The sequence below is a fragment of the Ascaphus truei genome, chromosome 1 (genome assembly GCF_040206685.1).
Source record: "Ascaphus truei isolate aAscTru1 chromosome 1, aAscTru1.hap1, whole genome shotgun sequence".
In the NCBI taxonomy this organism is placed as follows: domain Eukaryota; kingdom Metazoa; phylum Chordata; class Amphibia; order Anura; family Ascaphidae; genus Ascaphus; species Ascaphus truei.
This window is the reverse complement of record NC_134483.1, coordinates 402,812,821-402,832,929: the sequence shown is the minus strand read 5'-3', so window position 1 is coordinate 402,832,929 and position 20,109 is coordinate 402,812,821. Positions and strand designations below refer to the sequence as shown.

Here is a 20,109-nt window from a genome sequence, read left to right as displayed (position 1 = left end):
CAGGTGAGTTGGCTAGAGTAGCCATGTGTATTAAACCTTGTTGCATATCTAAGTCACGTGCTCACTTGTGTGCTGTTCATGACAGATGGAATATGGGGACGGATTGAGGGGAGATATTATTAATTTGAGGGACATTTGAGAAGGTGAAAAGTGGGCCAGCTTGCGAGCTGTGTCCTGTATGCAGGTCACGTGCTCACAGGTGTGCCATACATGACAAATGGTAAACAAGAGGTAACTCTCAGTGTATTACTTCCTGGTAAAACATTTTATAAATAAGTATGAGCCACCCATGTGTAGACAACACTTAAAGGTCCTTCCTGAAAGTTTTGCTATTTTACTTACATACCAATGTAACACTCCCTGCCCAGCTCTCTACGGAGGTTACAACGGTGTAGTAGTGTACTAGGCATCCGCTTTGATTTACCTTTGTCTCGGGGGTTGTCTGTGGTCAGATGGGCGATGGAAAAGATGGGCGCCAGGAGTTTATCTTGTACAACCTCAATCTTTATTAATGTTCCCATGCTTGGGAACACTGCATTCACATTACATGTAGATTGACATAGTTGCACTTAATGGCTAAAAATATTATATTACTCTTCTGCAAGGTCTTCCCTGAGTGTCCACTCTTAACACTCATGCGAGGTGTAATTACTTGTTGCTTTACTGATACTCATCTGATGGTCCGGGCCACCCGTCTTATCAATATTTGAGGTCCCTTTTACTGTGGGCCCCTGTGGAGATTCTGGTCTGTGTAACATTATTTTTACTTTTCCACCCCCGCTTTGGAACTGCCCCAGGGGTTACTGAACACCGTGGGTGGGATCTGCTTGTACGGCTGATCCCCCGACATCCTGGTTGCACTTCTGTTTGGCCCACTGAGACATGTCTACATTCCAATTGCTGGGACATGCTTTTACTTCATATGGCCATACTATACGATCCTAACTGATGGGCCACTATCCCTGTCTGAAACACAATAAAATGTGGGCCTGATCTATACTATACTTTGGGGAACATATTCCCCATCTCTAATCTCTGAAGCCTCTTTTCTGCTGCTATGCTCGAATCCTCCCCCAGAAACCTCTGCTCCTATCCTTTATACCTCTTGTCACACAGTCTGCTGTGTTACCACTGGGTGGAGATTAACCTCTACTCTACTGTTGACTCCTAATGTACTTGTTGTAACCAACACCAGGAAAGGAGGGGGGTTCACACCAAGAAAAATACAAAATATATAATTGTACATGCAATTAGTGCCAGGACAGTACTGTGCTAGATCAAATGTATATAGGAAGGACATTCACCAAGCTGACTCTTTAAATATTAATTGTCATTGCAGAATTTTGTTTTAAATGAGCTATTATCAATTAATGATGCAGAACTGAACATGCTGCAATATATAGCAAATAGCAAAATGTATACTTCCAACCACCAATTGAAGAAAATACACTACTGTTAGAGTGACTGTCCTGCTTGTTATAATTGCAGGTTAAAGGGCAGTGATTATGTTTCAAGTCTAAAATCAGGCACAGTAATGCTCTGTATGCTTTTGCTTTAGTTTAATTTTTTCAAGCCAAAGGTTTGTAAAATGTTAGAATTGACTCATCCATAACGAATACTTCCTGAAGACGACCAACTTTTGTGGTTCCTCACCATCCTTCCTTGCCAATGTGTCACTGGATTGAGACTCACTGCCTTGGTCCGAGGAGAAAGAAACTCCCTGTAACATCATGGCAACACCCGGGACGTGGCAGCCGCATCTCTATTACAAGCCTATGTTGGGCTACAGTGGGGAAATGGTAGAAATGGGTAAACATACTGTACTTATCATCATTCCAAACATATTGTATAGTTGTTTTTCAGAGCGAGTAGGGTAATTGTTATTCTAGAAACATAATTATTTCTTTATAGCATTGAAAGAGAAAGTGGTACTGTATAAAATATTACGTCTTGGCCTAAAGTGCGAGAATGGCGTTTAATGACTCTTCAGTGTGTGCGCGACTGGAATTTTCAAGCAGTAAATGGCAATATCGCCTGGAAAGTCACCTAATTTCTATTCATTAAAGTGTACTCACAGGACCAAAGCGGGCAACAACTGTTATTTGGACAGCAATTTTGTTTGCGTTTTGAAACCCTAATAATGTTATCTGCAAGTGTAATATGCACAAATCTCGTAAAATCTTGCAAGTATTTTAATGCGTCCAAAAAACTTTGTGAATCCCACTAGGGGTCACAAAAAAGAGTCTCAAATTGCACTCATGCCTATGTGATATGGTTTAAGCAATAATAGCTCAGAGTGTCATACTCAAATTAATGTATAATCACGACTATAAGAACTAAAGATAGCTCTGGGAGTATTTAAATGCTACAGTATTCAATAAACAAGATAAGACAGGTGAAATCCCTCTAATTTTTCAAATCTACTCACGTCTGCCGAGATTGAAAATCAGACTATGGCAATATGTATAGATGTGTCCTGCCACAAGTACAATACTGTAGCAAGTGGCGTTGGTACAGTGTGTTGTGTGAGAAATAGTTCTATTTTGCTCTTATTATGGAGAGAAGAGAATAGGAGATGAGAAGATATGAGATAAAAAGAGAGCAGATGAGAAGAGAAAAAGCAGCAATAATACCAACCAGCCTGAGAGCAGAAAGAAATGTGCTGCAGGAGAATCTAGCACTGACAGCGCTAAATGTGTCAGATTGTTCAATTATCGAAGTGCAGAACCTACTACTATGGCCCAGACTCACAAAAGGGTACGACTTTACTCCCGTTCCTTGTTCCTTTGAATGGGACTAAAGGGGTGCTGAAGCTTAGCACCCTTCTGTGGATCTGGGCCTTCAGTATGTTTCTGGCCAAGTACTGTATTCCTTAAACAAGAAATGAAAAACAAAACATCAAAATATCCACTCCAGATCATGCGTTCTGATTTACGTATAATTCAAACAGTTTGCTCATTGTTTTTTCCCCTATAAATTCCTATCAGCTTAAGCTGCTTTGGGGAAAAAAAATATGCAATTACTAATTTGTTTAATTTAAAACACTGTCACCATTGTTTCGCTTAAACAATCCTTTTTCTTTATTAAAATGCTGAATATGTATTAAATGTCTCTTGTGCTGTGAATATTTTCTAATCTTTAAATGGGATTATGTGAGAATGGGAAAAGTGGCCCGTTTGTTGCTATTTACTAAACGCCTTTGACGGGAGTACAGTACAAGCCTTTGCATTTCTAATAGCTCCTTACAGTCCTTCACAAAAGCTTCTTCAAAACACTTGCATATATTTACAGTATGGGGACAATAACAAATTAATTTTTTCTCTTAGGTTGGAAAACAAACTGTCTTTGGCAGGTATCAAGGATGGTGAGGAGGGAGCGTGTGGGGGAGAGGATGGTGAGGAGGGGAGAGGATGGTGAGGAGGGGACATGTGGGGGAGAGGATGGTGAGGAGGGAGCGTGTGGGGGAGAGGATGGTGAGGAGGGAGCATGTGGAGGAGAGGATGGTGAGGAGGGAGCATGTGGAGAGGATGGTGAGGAGGGAGCATGTGGGGGAGAGGATGGTGAGGAGGGGACATGTGGGGGAGAGGATGGTGAGGAGGGAGCGTGTGGGGGAGAGGATGGTGAGGAGGGAGCATGTGGAGGAGAGGATGGTGAGGAGGGAGCATGTGGGGGAGAGGATGGTGAGGTGGGAGCATGTGGAGGAGAGGATGGTGAGGAGGGAGCATGTGGGGAGAGGATGGTGAGGAGGGGACATGTGAGGGAGAGGATGGTGAGGATGGGACATGTGGGGGAGAGGATGGTGAGATGGGGACATGTGGGGGAGAGGATGGTGAGGAGGGAGTATGTGGGGAGAGGATGGTGAGGAGGGGACATGTGAGGGAGAGGATGATGAGGAGGGAGCATGTGGGGAGAGGATGGTGAGGATGGGACATGTGGGGGAGAGGATGGTGAGATGGGAGCATGTGGAGGAGAGGATGGTGAGGAGGGAGTATGTGGGGAGAGGATGGTGACATGGGAGCATGTGGAGGAGAGGATGGTGAGGAGGGAGCATGTGGGGGAGAGGATGGTGAGGAGGGGACATGTGGGGGAGAGGATGGTGAGGAGGGAGTGTGTGGGGGAGAGGATGGTGAGGAGGGAGCATGTGGAGGAGAGGATGGTGAGGAGAGAGCATGTGGGGGAGAGGATGGTGAGGAGGGGACATGTGGGGGAGAGGATGGTGAGGAGGGGACATGTGAGGGAGAGGATGGTGAGGAGGGAGTATATGGGGAGAGGATGGTGAGGATGGGACATGTGGGGGAGAGGATGGTGAGATGGGGACATGTGGGGGAGAGGATGGTGAGGAGGGGACATGTGGGGGAGAGGATGGTGAGGGTGAATATGTTGGGAAGAGGATGGTGAGGAGGAATCATGTGGGGGATAGGATGGTGAGGGGGGAGAATGTGGGGGAGAGGATGGTGAGGAGGGAGCATGTGGGGGAGAGGATGGTGAGGTGGGGGAGAGGATGGTGAGGAGGGGACATGTGGGGGAGAGGATGGTGAGGAGGGGAAATTGCGGTTTTAAATTATTTTATTACGGGATTGAAGTGCGGGGTCTCCAGAGCTGAACTACATTAATTTCAGGTACGGGGACTGCATGCTTCCCGAGATACTTACCTCCGTAGGGGGTGCCGGTATCCGTTTGTAGTTTAAATGTTCCGGTCGCACTGGCCAATAGGAAGCCGCAAAGGATGGGTCCTATTGGTCCGCATTGCGTTGGACATTTAAACCCGCCATTTCGTTAGGCACACAGTTCCCCGGCTGCAGAGATACCGGCACCCTCTACCGAGGTAAGTATCTCGGGAAGCAGGGGTCCCGGAGACCACCTGCTCCGGAGACCACCTGCTTGAAACCTGTAATTCAAAAATACAATTAAAATGCAATACAACGTGTAGTCCTTCTTTAAATCTACAGTACAGTACATGGGAGGACAGCTGCAATAGCCCACAAGAGGAAGATTGGTCTACTCTATCTGGGTCATAAACGTTTGCTTTTTTACAGACAATCTATTTGGCGGTGACAGAGAATTCAACCCACGTTCACTCTCCAGGCTAATCTTAGACTATAAGTAAGAGTCGTTTTCAAGATCTCCTGTACCCAGGGTTGCCACCTTCAACTGATGGCAAAACCGGAGGGGAAAAAAATCCCTTACTTGGCGGCTTTCTGCAGCGTCGTTTCCCGACATTATGCTGCAGCTCCCCCTCCAACTGCAGTGAGCATTGCTGTGTTGCTACGTCACGTAGCGTCCCATTGCCATGGCAAGGTGGCATCATATAATGCCGCACAGCCATGTTCACTGCAATTGGAGGGGGAGCTGCATAAGAGTACCAGAGAATGCCGGAGACACGGCCGCCGCTGCATGTGGCCACCCGACGATGCAGCCGCTGCAGCATGCCGCCACACCACGCAGCCGCTGCACACCGCCGCCACCCGGAGATTGACGGGCTAAACCCGTAGCCTGGAGGAAAGTACCTGAAACCCAGAGACTCCGGGTTAAACATAAAAGGTGGCAAGGAGTGGCTCAGTCAGTAAAGACACTGACCGGCACTGAGTTTGAAGCAGGGGAAACTGGTTCAATTCCTGGTGTCGGCTCCTTGTGACCTTGGGCAAGTCACTTTATCTCCCTGTGCCTCAAACACCAAAAACATTGTTTGTAAGCTCCACGGGGCAGGTACCTGTGCCTGCAAAATGTCTCTGTAAAGCGCTACGTAAAACTAGCAGCGCTATACAAGAACGTGCTATTATTATTAACCCTGCCTGTACTTCATTACATATCTGAACTTCTAAACTATGGAGATTATAGATTGGAGGGTTACTTTTCCTCTCTTTAGTTACGTAAAAAAAATTTCATTCCCTAGAATTAGAGCATTGGTTTCCAACCTTTTTTTGGTTACGGAACCCTATCTGAAATTCTGAGGAACCCCAACCCTCTCTATTTGCGCGTCTGAGATCAGATGCATTGCAAGGAACCTCAACCCTCTCTAATAGTGTTTGAGATCAGATGCATTGTAAATTCTTCTGTATTTGGTACAATTTTCAAATAACCTGAAAGTTGCAGGGAACCCTTTAGGGGTGCCCAGGGAACCCAAATGTTCCTAGGAACCCTGGTTGAAAAACACTGAATTAGAGGATCACAATATCTGAACAGCATTGTCTATGCATGAACAGAAACTGCTAGGAGGGCTTTGACTGTTGTATTTTGTCTATGTTCTTTATTATGTTTTATTGCAGGCTGTAATAGTTATTTGTTTCAATTCTTTTTGTTGTTGTTCGCTCATTGTCTGACTAACAATATCTTGCTAATAGACATGATTTTAAATGTGATTCACCTCATCTTTTTATTGCTCCAGGAAAGGGGATATCAAACAATTACTCAGCTCTTGATCTTATATAATAATTATGAAAATCTTAAATAACAGTTGTATAGCATCTGTACTGTAAGTTAGATCTTTTTTCATTGATCAGGTAACACATTGTGCTGTAACATATTGTGGGGCTTATGCAGAGAGGTACGGTAAGGACAAATTCGGCAGGTTTGCGGCAAAAATGTCCGCATTAAAAGAGTTAGTGGCGAGAACGTGGCGGGACAAGTCAAATTCGCCAGACGGGTGGCGAGAAGCGTGAGTTCGCCATTGTTAAAATGCGCACGATTCCAGTAGCTCCGAAGCGCATGAACGCGCCAATCGGAGCTACTATATGCGCGTTTGGGTGACATTTTGCCCGCCAACAAAAGTTGGCTTTATTGTGTCCAAATAACGCGCGCCTCAGAATGGCGAGTTTCACGCCAAGTGAAACTCGCCAAATTAACAATTTAATGCACACCGGGCTACCGGTGTACCCTGCATAGGACTAAAATAAAAGCCAATCCTTTGGCGAATTTATGCCTTTCCGGTACGTACCTCTCTGCATAAGCCCCAGTGTCTGTAAAACTCCCATGCGCTGCATATCGCGCACTATACTGTAATTGTGAAGCGCTTTCTGCCCAATTGGGAGAAAAGCGCTATATCAGATAAAGTTATTACTACATGGAAAAGGTGAGAACCTGTGGTACTACTGTATATGAGTCAAGTCTTAAAATGTCACCTATCTGAATATACATTGTATTCTAAACATTTCTGATTAAGGGATTTACTCTTTGGCGACATAAGTATGAGACTTTCCTCTTTTCTTTGTTATTACAATATTCTTCACACAATATTTGCATTTTAACATGACACCAGAGGACCAGTTTCAGTTTTACTCTCCAGAGTGTAGAAAGACTTACTATTTAAAGGAAAAACGGGCTTTACAATCTATCCTTCTGTTTATCCACATGACATGTATAATGTTTGTAACCAGTTAACCTGCATTGTTTTGTTCAAAATGCATATGTTAAAAATTCATATAAATATGGGAAATATGAAAATGTATGTCATTATATTTCATTGAAGCCTACCAATAAATAAATATTTTAAAAAAAAATGTATTTCAGTAAAATGAAATAATGTATAAAGCAAATAAATGTTTATACCAAAATCTTTATGCTAGGCTAATGGAATGTAAAAGTGAAAATTGTACAGTTAGTATTGTCACATCTTGACGTACAAAATAACAGCTGTGAAGGCTGAGAGTTTAATCACATTGTATATTGTGATGGCTCTAAAGACGGAGACATATTTACAATAATATTATTATAATAGGTTGTTTTATGCCGTTTTAACCGCAATATAAATAGTATATGTAATAGTCCCTGGCCCAAATACCTGACAAGCTTTTCATGCCTGCGACACTTAGCTGAAGTACCCAAAGTCAAAAAGAGCTAAACCAGGTTCTCATACTTCAAAGGCGATGATATTACCACTAGACGGCAGCTTTTGCTTAAAAAGCTTTTGAATGTGCAATCTTGTCACGTTGTCTGCTTCACACTGTGAGTTTTGATCATATCCTTGTCCTTTAACTGTAAGCCCAGCACATTTTGTTTTTCAATAGTTCTGCATTACTACGGGAAATGGAGAATCAGGAATGCACTACAATCTCATATCATCAGATGATATGTAGTTATCTTAGTTATAATGTAATAGGGAGGAGTATCGACGAAAATAAAGTCAAATAGAAGCTTGTTTTGATGCATTGCTCCATTTTCTGATTGCGGCAAATTGTTAGCCATAAAAGTTTACGTCACTTTACGCCTCACAGATTTTTCCATGCAAATACAAAATTAAAAAAAGTGTTACTGAGTGTGAAACATCATATTATAATCTATGCGTCATGTAAATCCTCCATAACTCCTTGTACTGACACTCCCCAATTTGATGCACAAGGTGTGAAACCTGGAGCAAAGACCTTGATACATTGATGAAGAGAAGCAAAATAAAAATGACGCAATTGGTGTCAATTTTGCTCCAAATTTGCTTTGATAGATCACCCCTAATTATCACGCCCCCCAGTTTGCGCACCGCTGATTTAAGGTATAGGGGATGACAATATTGTTTTATTCACTGTAGACATTGGTCATTATCACATTTGAGTTAGTTTTAGCTGCGCACTTTCATTCCTTTTTCACTATCCATCTATAGGGTAGATTTATAGAGCCCAATTATATATGTTTTATCTCGATATTACCCCCATTTAACGTATCGATAGTTGTAACATATCTACAAAGGTTATTAGCGTTACGATGCCCTCGCGCTAACCAGAGAAATACTGGATCGCTAACTTTTAATTGACGTCTTGCGTACTCATATGCAAATCATATGCTAATGATCAGCTTACCTAACATCGCAGATCCACAAACCACTGTTAATGTTAGGGCATGGAAATAACACTACGATAATTAGCTCACACCACAACCTGCCGTTACTCACATCCAGACCATGATTATCATAGCGTTATTTCTGGGAATAGCCTTCAAGCAAAAAGGGCAGCTCTAATGTGGTACCCAAATGATTGTACTGAGGATAGGACTTAACCCTTTCACTACGCCATACAAAGATTATATATTAAGCATCAAATAAATGTCTTAAATACATCAAGAGATGCATCTGATAATGTGTCATGAAGTTCATGTAATAAACTGCGCTATGGTTTTTACTGAATGTAGGATATGTTTTTCTGACCTAATATGGTATATTTTCTTGACTGTATTAAGTATGGGTATACAATAATGTGCCTACATATTTAAGTAATAATCCCCAAAGAACTGGGCATTACTGGCCAATAATGCCCTGACTGGAAGAGTTGAAGGAACGAGGCGAATCAGAGGGACTTTAACCTAGACAGTGGATTATTCCTATTATAGGCTAAATGTAGGCTTATTTTTATTTTATTTTTTTCATAAAAAAAATAGACACCTCTTAGTCATATTGATTTTTCTCAGCATGAATGTCTACATTATTTTGCTTTTACTGCAGCAAGTTTATTAAAAGGAAATTGTACATACACACAGCCCCCCGATAGATTAATAGAGGGAGAGAGAGGGAGAGACTGCAGTGTGTGTGTGTGTGTGTATATATATATATATATATATATATATATATATATATACACACGTGTGTATGTGTATATATATATATGTGTATATATATATATATATATATATATATATATACAATGAAAAAAGAAAAGAAAAAGGCGCACACCTAGTGCATTAAAGTATAACAAATAGTTTATAGAACAATAAAATCAGTCAAATGCCCACTCACAAAAGTACAGGGTTTAAAAGCAGGTATGAGATAGGCTCTCATAAGCCAGTACTGCCGTCTGGTATCAGCAATGGAGTCCTCTCCTGTCTGCTCTCCGCATGGTCTGATGAAGTCATCATAGATGACGAAACGCGTAGGGCGTGGCTAATGCTGAGGTTGTCACTTCCCCACGAACTCTACCTTTGCGGGTTGCTAGACGTTGCAGGCTGTGTGAGGCTGAGAGGAAAAAACGGTGGATCCTTTTCCCCTGATGTCTCACTGACCAGAAGCAAGGAACTGGAGGTTCTGGTTCCCGGAGGGATTTCCTGTGCGGCGCACCCGACCGGAGGGACGACATTTCCGGTTGCTCAGACCATGCGGAGAGCAGACAGGAGGGGACTCCATTGCTGATACCAGACGGCAGTACTGGCTTATGAGAGCCTATCTCATACCTGCTTTTAAACCCTGTACTTTTGTGAGTGGGCATTTGACTGATTTTATTGTTCTATAAACTATTTGTTATACTTTAATGCACTATGTGTGCGCCTGTTTCTTTTCTTTTTTCATAGGTATCAACAGGGAGTAGTGACCCTTTTGAAACGGGCTGCCATATATCTGGATGCTTTATTCTGGAACAGGACTTTGTGCTTTCTGAGGTTTTTTAGGTTTTTCATTCAATTTCATATATTTTTTATTACATTTTTTACATTTTTTATTATATATTTTTATACGTTATGGTTATATGGTATTATTTTTAAATATTAAAGTATTAGGTCTTTGTTATTGATTATTTTAAATACGTTACAGAACCTATTACCCTTGGTTAATACTGGTTTGGATTTAATTCACCCACATATGCCACCCCATTGGATGCTTTCATAGTTGGTTTACATTAATCACAGTTTTGTATAGGCTGTATTAGAGGCGCTACTTCGTTCTTTTTGTTTGGTTTGTTATATATATACACAAACACACATACACACTGCAGCCCCCTCTATACACTCTGCAACCCCCCTTATATACACAAACACCCACTGCAGTCCCCCAACACACTCTGCAGCCCCCCTCCTCTACACCCACAAAACACACACAGCAGCCCCACCTCTACACCCACAAACACACTGCAGCCCCCCACTACACCCACAAACACACACAAACAGAAGACACACACCAATAAAACACTCTGCTGGCCCCCATTACACCCGCAAAACACACAACAGACACACACACACACCTTTCCCCTAAAGGCTGCATCCCCGGTGCTGCGGACCGCACTCATGCTTAAGAGTGGTGACGTCACCAACTCTACAAGCATGAGCGTTCGGGTGTCCCGCAACTTTTTCTGTAAGCGTGAGCGGGAGGGGTGAGAAGGGGGTGGTTGTGGCCAAAACACTGACTGGCGCTGATTGGAAGAGGAGGTCATTCGACCCCTCAGCTCGCCTCAAAGTCAATTTAATTTGTCTCGGCAAGCGCCCAGCACCTGTGAGCGTACATGCACGCTCACGAGCGAGCATGGCCGGACAAATTGAAATTGATTGTGCTGACCGCTCCAGATTTATCAGAGCTCTGTGGATATAACCCTATATAGGGGAATAACTTACCAAATGTACAATTTTCTACGTTTTCCTTGATAAAAGTCCCTTCTTCCAAATTCCCAGATATAGAAGAAGATTTCCCCCATTCCCCATCCCCGTCCAGGTTTTCCACATACTGTAGGAGCTCTTACATGACATTATTCCATCCCAGTGCCGAGCTTCCCTCTACTGGAGAGTAAGTGACATTTGTTTGAAAGTGTCCTGATTTTCCCCAATTCCTTGAAATCATTTAGTAGGTTTGAGGAAAGGGAGTGTAAGGGAAATCATGTTTGAACATGAATATCACATGCTACAATGGTTCCAACTGCTGACACATTTCTATGGCGATATTTATTTTCATATTCACAGATATACATATGCAAAAACACTAAATGGATATTGTGGGTTATCGTCAAAGGTTCTAGTTCAATGCATTAAGATGCTCTCTTACTATCTTAAAAATGTAATAATGTTCAAAGTAATTACATCAAAATGTCAAACAAAGATCTACTTTTATCCATCTACAGCTTTTCACATTCCTCCTGTGGCTGCAGGTATAAGAAATCTGTAATCTAAACAACGGAAGGTTACCGGCGAAGTGAAACATAATTAATATGCTGTGTACAGTACTGTATGTTAAGCATTTCAAGATGAAGAACTACTCCAAATATCACACAACTTGCTGTGTTTTGACTCTGTGTTACTTTGCATCAAAGTGCTTTGGATTATTTTTTTTACATCTGTGCCAGTGAGTAATTTGAGTAGTTGTTGTAAGAGAAGTTAAGTGAGAAGATGGTCTGAAGAATACTTTATTGGGATGTATTAAAATGTTCATATATAATTGGTATGCATTTCCTTTCTCTCTGAATCAATTACATTTGTCAGGATCAGATGGGTTACACCAGGGGTGCCCAACTCCAGTCCTCAAGAGCTACCAACAGGTCGGGTTTTCAGGATAACTCTGCTTCAGCACAAGTGGTGCAGTCAGAGGATGAACCACTGAATGAGCCACCTGTGCTGAAGCAGGAATATCATTAAAACCTGACCTGTTAGCTCTTAAGGACTGGAGTTGGCTACCACTGGGTTACACACATATGCCCCCAGCACAAATTTACATGAATTAAAATGTTTGCTCCACGCTATGGAGCATATTGCTTCATCTTGATATATATCCCTCAAAATTTGTATTAGTAATATTAAAGATGGGTTGGCAGGTAAGTTCGCTAGATGACACAAATATCTTCATAATGTCTGATGGAAACAACTAGGAAGGATTGAGGAAACGTTGAGTAATTGTCAAGACAGATAACTACAATTCAGTGCTTGACAGAGCATAATTATATTTATGGGCAACAAAAAACAAAGGGTAGGGCAAGAAAAGGAACCTGGGTTTGATATCTGGATAAATAATGTAACAAGGCATAGGAGTGCGCTTCTCATCTGTTATGTTGTGTAGGTACAGTTGTAATCAAGAGAATGGGACAGCTAGCAATGCCTATTCACTAATTATTGGTAGATCTCACATAAGGTGAAATGATTACTGCATCAAAAGTGATCATTGCCGATTGAAAAATATCCCATTAAGTGGTGCGTAAATTATTAGAGGCCACAACAACAGAGACTACACAGTATCACACATCAAAAACTTTGATAAAGGAGGTAAAAAAAAAAGCTGTGTGTGCTGTGCACGCGCATAGTAAGTGAAACTTCTTTGACTTTTGTCACAGAAATTTACTTATAACGCGCGTGCTCGGCACACGTGTCAGTCAGTGTATATGTCAATCAGTGTGTGTATGTGTGTCAGTCAGTGAGTATGTATGTGTGTCAGTCAGAGAGTATGTATGTGTGTTTGTTTGTGTGTGTGTCGGTCACTGTGTGTATGTGTGTCGGTCACTGTGTGTATGTGTGTCGGTCACTGTGTGCATGTGTGTCAGTCACTGTGTGCATGTGTGTCAGTCACTGTGTGCATGTGTGTCAGTCAGTGTGTGCATGTGTGTCAGTCAGTGTGTGCATGTGTGTCAGTCAGTGTGTGTGTGTATGTGTGTGAGTCAGTGTGTGTGCGTATGTGTGTGAGTCAGTGTGTGTGTGTGTATGTGTGTCAGTCAGTGTGTGTGTATGTGTGTCAGTCAGTGTGTGTGTGTGTCAGTCAGTATGTGTGTGTGTCAGTCAGTATGTGTGTATGTGTCAGTCAGTGTGTGTGTATATGTGTGTGTGTATATGTGTATATGTGTGTGTGTGTGTCTCTCTTTCTGTGTCCTGCCCCCTCCTGACTCCCCCCCCACCACAGGCGGAGCTGCGTCTCTGTCTGAGTCTCTCCCCCTCCTCCTCCCCCACGGAGACGCGGCCGCACCGGGCCCGCCGTATGTGAGGGGCTGATACCGTGATTAAGAGCCCCCCCCCTCCGGCAGTGCTGCGTGGGAAGCGGCGCGCTCAAACCCCCCGGTTACCGGAGCAGGAGCCAGGAGCGCACGATAACGTCTGTGCGCGCATGCGCGGCACATGCTGACAGCGCAGCGGCCGTCATGATCCTGGGGCTCCTCTCCTCCGGCACCGGCGGCACTCAGTCAGCGGGACTCGGGGAAGGGGAAGCAAGAGGGAGGAGAGAGGCTGAGCAGCGGCTCCTCCTCACAGCCGGAGGACTTGCGGGGCTTCCGCCATCTTGGTACACCCACAGTACCGGAAGCTCTGCGCACGTCTAGGGGTCACAGAAGGCGTGGGGGGAAGGGGGAGGGGGAGTTACGTCACTTCCGTTTCATTTTCGTCTCCTTCGCTCCAGTTTTGCTCCATGAGAATAGGTGCCACTAAAGAAGTTTCACTTCAAAAAATTACTTTGGACCTGCCATATAAAGACTGATTTAGGAAGTTGGAGAAAGTACTTGTTTATTAATAGAGTAGTGAATACATGGGGTAACATCCCGGCAGTGCGGTTTGGGTAAAACACAGTTCATAGTTCAAAGGTGCTTGGGATAAGCACAAAAGAACCATATCAGATCAAGACAGAAGGAACAAAGGCCCACAAGTTTAAAATCATAGAATTTTTTTAATTTAATCTTCTGGATTTTGCACAATTATGTATAACATGGTATGTCCCATCATATCTTTCTTTCCCCCACATAGTATATCTGCTATGTAAGTCCTGTTAAATTCCAGGCAGTAGCAGGTTAATCTATGGGCCAGTGACCCCCCTTCTGCTATCCTAGACAGTGAAGGAACAGAGGTGGTGACTCATGGCCTGTGTACAGCCCCTTAGAGGGGGGCACAGTCCATAAGCCCGCCCCTTCCAGAGCTTTCCTAGGAGGGGCACCAAAGTTAGAGGAGTCTGCCTCTGCTCCCCAAGGAGAGAGGAAGGGCTGTAAGTCTCTCCCATCGCGAGGATGAGCTTGCCCACTCTAGGTCCAAGAGGCCTAGCGCAGCGGTGTGCAAACTGGGAGGCGCGACCCCCAGGGGGGGCCCAAGACTGAGTGCTGGGGGGTGCGGGGTTTACAGAGGCCCTGCACGCTTCCCGAAGGCACTTAAATTAAGTACTGGGGGAGCTGGAGAGCCTCTGTAAACCTAACTTACCTTGGCTCCGGCGACTTCTCACACGCGTCGCCATGGCAACGCCGCGAGGTCGACGCCGGAGCGGGGGTGAGGGGGGTGCGGAGGTGAGGGGACTGCCAGCAGGGGGGCGCAGGGAAAAAAGTTTGCGCCCCCCTGGCCTAGAGAACATCAAGACCCAATGTCTCACTACCGGGCAGCACCATCTAGAAGTCCTGGGACTTCCCAGAGACCATGCTGCTAGTAAGAACTGCTGAAAGAATACCATACAATAAATCCTGTTCAACTATACCTCTGCCTGGTGTCAGTCCCTGGGCAGGAGGGGTAAGGAGTGCAGTGATGGGGGCTGACACCCAGACACTCTGGGTTCCATCAAAGCTGGAGGCGCTGAAACACCAGAGAAGAAGAACACAGAGATCCTGCTAAGCCTGTCCGGTCAAGTCTCATTACCACCTAAGCAGACGACTCAGTACTCCTGCAGCCTACGGGTATAGCACCACACACCTGGTAATGCGTGTTGATCCCCAGTACTAGTCCCTATATGAGATTGGGGGGGAAACAGTGTTACATATGTAAAAAATTGCAGTGCATGATAGTGCTTTTAAAACCAGATAAATACAACATTTACACATATTTGAAGATACTGTATATTTATGTCCGAATTTTAAAAATACTATATTTTTATACTAGCTGATATACCCGGCGTTGCCCGTAATGTAATGTTCTGGCTCCCCCATCCTCCCTCTCAACTCCCTCCCCCCCCCCCCCCCCTCTTCACAGCTTTTCAGAGCTGCGCCCCCCTCCCCCCACTGTTCACAGCTCTGATTCCCCTCCCCCCATTCAATGCTTTGTTTCCCCACTCCCCCCGTTCACAGCTCCGTTCCCCTCCCCCCCCCTGTTCACAGCTCCGTGCCCCCCGTGTGTTTGGCAGCTGAGCTGACTGAGGGGGGAAGTGTGTGTCAGTCAGTCAGTGAGTGTGTGTCAGTCAGTGTGTGTGTGTGTCAGTCAGTCAGTGAGTGTGTCAGTCAGTGAGTGTGTGTGTCAGTCAGTCAGTGAGTGTGTGTGTCAGTCAGTGCGTGTGTGTCAGTCAGTGAGTGAGTGTGTGTCAGTCAGTCAGTGAGTGTGTGTCAGTCAGTATGTATTTATGTGTGGGCTTCCCCCCCTTCTCTCTTGACTCCCTCCCCACCCCCTCTCTCCTGACTCCCTCTCCCCCCCCCCCCCTCTCTCCTGACTCCCTCGCCCCCCCCTCTCTCCTGACTCCCTCTCCCCCCACCCTGCTGACTGGCGGTGGCACGCTAGTGTCGGCGGCGAGTGGACAGGTGAGGCGCTGCTGAGAGGGGGGGGGGGTGGTGGTGGTGGGCTCAGAGGCGGCTGCAGTGGTGTTGTCCTTCCCCCTCTCCCCCCGCATCTGTGTCGGCAGCGGGTGGGGAGGAGGTGAGGCGCTGCTGAGAGAGGGTGGGGGGTGGTGGGGCAGAGGCGGGTGTCGTCGTCGTCGGTGGTTCCTCCTCCCCCGCGCGGAGCTGTGTCGGCGGCGGGTGGGGAGGTGAGGCGCTGCTGAGAAACGGTGTGGTGGAGGAGAGGCGGCTGGAGGCGGTTCCCCCCCCGCGCGGAGCTGTGTCGGCAGCGACACTACCCGCATGTGTGTGTGTGTGTGTCAGTTGGGTGAGGCCGAGGGGGAAGATGAGCTGCGGGTGAGGAGAAGAAGAGAGTGGCAGTTGGGTGACGTCATAGAGCCACCAATCTGATTGGCCACAGGCTGAGGACCAATCAGATTCACCACATCTAGCACCAACCTCACAAAATTCAATTTTATATATATAGATTTACAGGCAGGCAAATGCTGAAATGCCAATAAATATTGAGAACATCTAATGGAAAATTAGGACAAATTGGCATATATCTTCTGTGAAAATGTATTTCTCCTCACAACTCCTTATTTAGGCCATTACATTTACAATTAACAAGGCCTGTCTAGTTAAGCCCAGCAAAAGCATAATAAAAACAACCTTCTATTGTTTCATCTTAAAGTAATGAACATTGTAAATAGAAGGCTTCTGAGTGGTAGACAAAACATATATATGTTTGTCACACCACTAAAGTCATGGTTGGAACCGCAAAAATAGTCTTTTTATTTACGTGCAAAAAGATACTCAACTACAACGAAGGTAGATTAATATGCAATTAAATAATGTTTTCTTATTTGGTTAGTTGACATAACTAACCCAAAATACACAACATTGGATTTACACATTTGTATTACAATTAAAGGTGGTAGCAGCTTTTGAAATGATGAATGGTACATGTTATTTGAATCTGTGGACCTAGACAAGTTTTATGAAATACTACATGCCCATAAAGAAACATATAAGGCTTCGCTTAGACAGACTGCTACTTCGGCGTGATTGCGTTCGCGCCTCCTCTGCGCGCTCCTGCAGCACAGCGATCTCTGCTCAAACTGCAGGAGTTGTGTTGCGGCGTTTGGGGCGTGGCGAAGGGCGTAACGCACACGTCACTGAGTTAGTTCGCCTTTATTGGCTGAACCAGCTCACGTCACGCGACAGTAGCACCAAATTTTAATTTTGGTTGTGACGGCAAAATGTTGCAGCGATAACGCTGCACTTTGCCGCCGGTGGAATTTTCAGTTTGAAAACTCCCACCGAACAACCAGAAATTGCGACGGACGTGCGCGCGCACGTTGCAACGCGGCCTGTCTGAGCGAGGCCTAAGGCCGAGTTCAGGGTGGCTGCTACGGATACGAGCGTCTGTGCGCGCCTCCCCCGCGTGCTCCTGCAGCCCTGCGATCTGTGTTCAGGCTTCAGGAGTCGGGTCGCAGCATTTGGGGGCGTGGCGGGGGCGAACGTGTCACGGAGCTGGTTCGCTCAACCAGCTCACGTGACGCGACTGCAGCCCCAAATATCATTTCTGGTTGTAGCGGCAAAATGTAGCAGCGTCAACGCTGTACTTTGCCGCCGGTGGAGTGTTCAGTTTGAACACTCCCACCGAACAACCTGAAATTGCGACGGACTGCGCGCGCATCGCGTAGCAGCCACCCTGAACACGGCCTAACACAGAGTGGCATTATACTTAGATCTAAGTGGTTATGTTCCTGGCAGTTATCCCACCTCTCAGGCAGACAGACGGGTCCATGCCTTCATTTCCATCTCTGATTGGTCAGAACATTGTCACACACCCCTGATTGGTGGAAGTGACCATCAATTACCTCGCTGGAGTCAGTCTCCACTCGGAAAAAGGGGCGGGACACACGTGCAACTGAGAAAGTTTGGAGAAGCCATTAGGAGGGATGAGGTGTCAATCAACACACGCGAGAGGAACCCCCCTACTTTTCCTCTTGACTGTTCCGCGCGCGCTGACAGTTACGCACCAACTGCCGTGAGGAGAGTCAAGCTGGTCCACGGGTGTCCCTGCGTCACTGCCGCTAAAGCTAGGGGCGAATTGCGTGTGACAGGGCGAGGAGAAGCTGGGCTGTACTGTTTATCCCACAACCCCTCCGCTGGTTAAATGAATATAATCCGGGGACACACAATGGGTCAGTAGAAGCGTGACTCGTTAAACATGGCCTGCAGGATGCACTGTGTCGCACTTGGTTTGACGGTAGTTGTTTTACATCGAAATGGTTAATAATTGATGGTAGGATGTTTATTTAGGCTCGGTGTGTTACAGAGCTATTATTTTGAGGTTTTGTTTAATATTTCTAACACCCGTTGCCTCCCTCACACGTCCATCTTGAGCGTTTCACGCGTCCTCTCATTTTGAAGTGGCGCTAAAATGATAACCCACGTAACAAGGGACACAATACATGTGGGGGATGTCACCCTTATCGAAGTCATGAGCGTCAGAGTAGATACATTTTTGGTTTTGATATTTTCTAAAAAATGTTTTTGGCCTTTGTTCCTCGTCTACGCCGTCCGCCCCCTCCCCCCCCCCCCCCCAAAAAAACCGGACCAGCTCATTAAATGTTGCTTCAATTGCACATTTCTTGCATTACATCTCTGCGCCTGTGCTTCTTTCTCCCAGGCTTTTCAGACCCGCGAAATGCGCCGCGCGCGGGCGGCACGCTGCAGGGGCCGGAGGGCACGTGCTGTGTGGGCTGCAGGGGGCCGGAGTGCAGGTGCTGTGGGGGAGCTGCGGAGGTGGGGGCTGCAGGGGGCCGGAGGGCAGGTGCTGTGGCGGAGGTGGGGGCTGCAGTTGGCCGAAGGGCGAGGGCTGCAGGGAGCCGAAGGGCAGGTGCAGTGGGGAGGTGGGGGCTGCAGCGGGCCGGGGGGGAGGGGGGAATGTGCAGTGGGGAGGTGGGGGCTGCAGGGACCTTAGTGCAGGTGCTGTGGGGGAGGTGGGAGCTGCAGGGGGCCTGAGTGCTGTGGGGAGGTGGGGGCTGCAAAGGGGGCCTGAGTGCTGTGGGGGCTGCAAAGGGGGCCTGGGGGCTGCAGGGGGCCTGAGTGCTGTGGGGAGGTGAGTGCTGTGGGGAGGTGGGGGCTGCAAAGGGGGCCTGAGTGCTGTGGGGGCTGCAGGGGGGCTGAGTGCTGTGGGGGCTGCAGGGGGCCTGAGTGCTGTGGGGAGGTGGGGGCTGCAGGGGGCCTGAGTGCAGATGCTGTGGGGGCTGCAGGGGGCCGGAGTGCAGGTGCTGTGGGGGCTGCAGGGGGCCCGAGGGTGGGGGCTGCAGGGGGCCGGAGGGGAGCTGCGGAGGTGGGGGCTGCATGGGGCAGGAGGGGAGCTGCGGAGGTGGGGGCTGCATGGGGCCGGAGGGCAGGTGCTGTGGGGAGGTGGGAGCTGCAGGGGGCCGAAGGGTGGGGGCTGCAGGGAGCCGAAGGGCAGGTGCTGTGGGGAGGTGGGGGCTGCAGGTGCCGGAGTGCTGTGGGGAGGTGGGGGCTGCAGGGGGCCTGAGTGCAGATGCTGTGGGGAGGTGGGGGCTGCAGGGGGTCTGAGTGCAGGTGCTGTGCCATTAATTTAATGGTTGCATAACATTTCCTACTGGTGTATCTTGTTCTGTTATACCTACATGTCTCCTCTACATTATTCTTGATCGCCTTTTTACATTTTCAGAAAATCCCAAGCTATTTGAATTGACTTGTATTTCAGATGCAAACAAATAAAACATGTTCCCTGTTCTTACTATAGTTTGTAGGCATTATATTGTGTAAAAGAAATACACAAATCCTGTGCTCCCAAATTTGTTGTCAATTTATTTGTGAGATTCTACATTTTGACCCTAAATGTAAAAAGGAGCCATTTTGTTGCATCTTTTGGTCAATTAAGTGTCTGACCTATTGCACCCACATTTTCCTTCAT

General features: G+C 46.3%; 1 protein-coding gene and 1 long non-coding RNA gene across 5 annotated transcripts in view; one reads left to right on the top strand and one right to left on the bottom strand.

Moving 5' to 3' along the window:
* Positions 1–541: 541 nt before the first annotated feature.
* On the bottom strand, positions 542–18,712 carry LOC142502061 (uncharacterized). Of its 2 annotated transcripts, none has more exons than XR_012803636.1 (3): positions 18,026–18,712; positions 15,098–15,342; positions 542–1,783 (listed from the first exon to the last, which is right to left on the bottom strand). It is a non-coding gene; the product is annotated as an uncharacterized LOC142502061 (long non-coding RNA). The 2 variants fall into 2 exon arrangements; XR_012803635.1 differs by having other exon boundaries at positions 543–1,783; positions 17,928–18,712.
* RBM46 (RNA binding motif protein 46) overlaps positions 18,101–20,109 on the top strand; it is an 89,964-nt gene continuing 87,955 nt past the window's right edge. Inside the window, exon 1 of one of the 3 annotated variants that reach the window (XM_075612856.1) lies at positions 18,101–18,352. In XM_075612856.1, the coding sequence (XP_075468971.1) occupies positions 18,325–18,352 (28 nt within the window). In that variant the 5' untranslated portion in view covers positions 18,101–18,324. The remainder of the gene's footprint in view (positions 18,353–20,109) is intronic. The other 2 variants (XM_075612848.1, XM_075612840.1) reach the window with 2 other exon arrangements.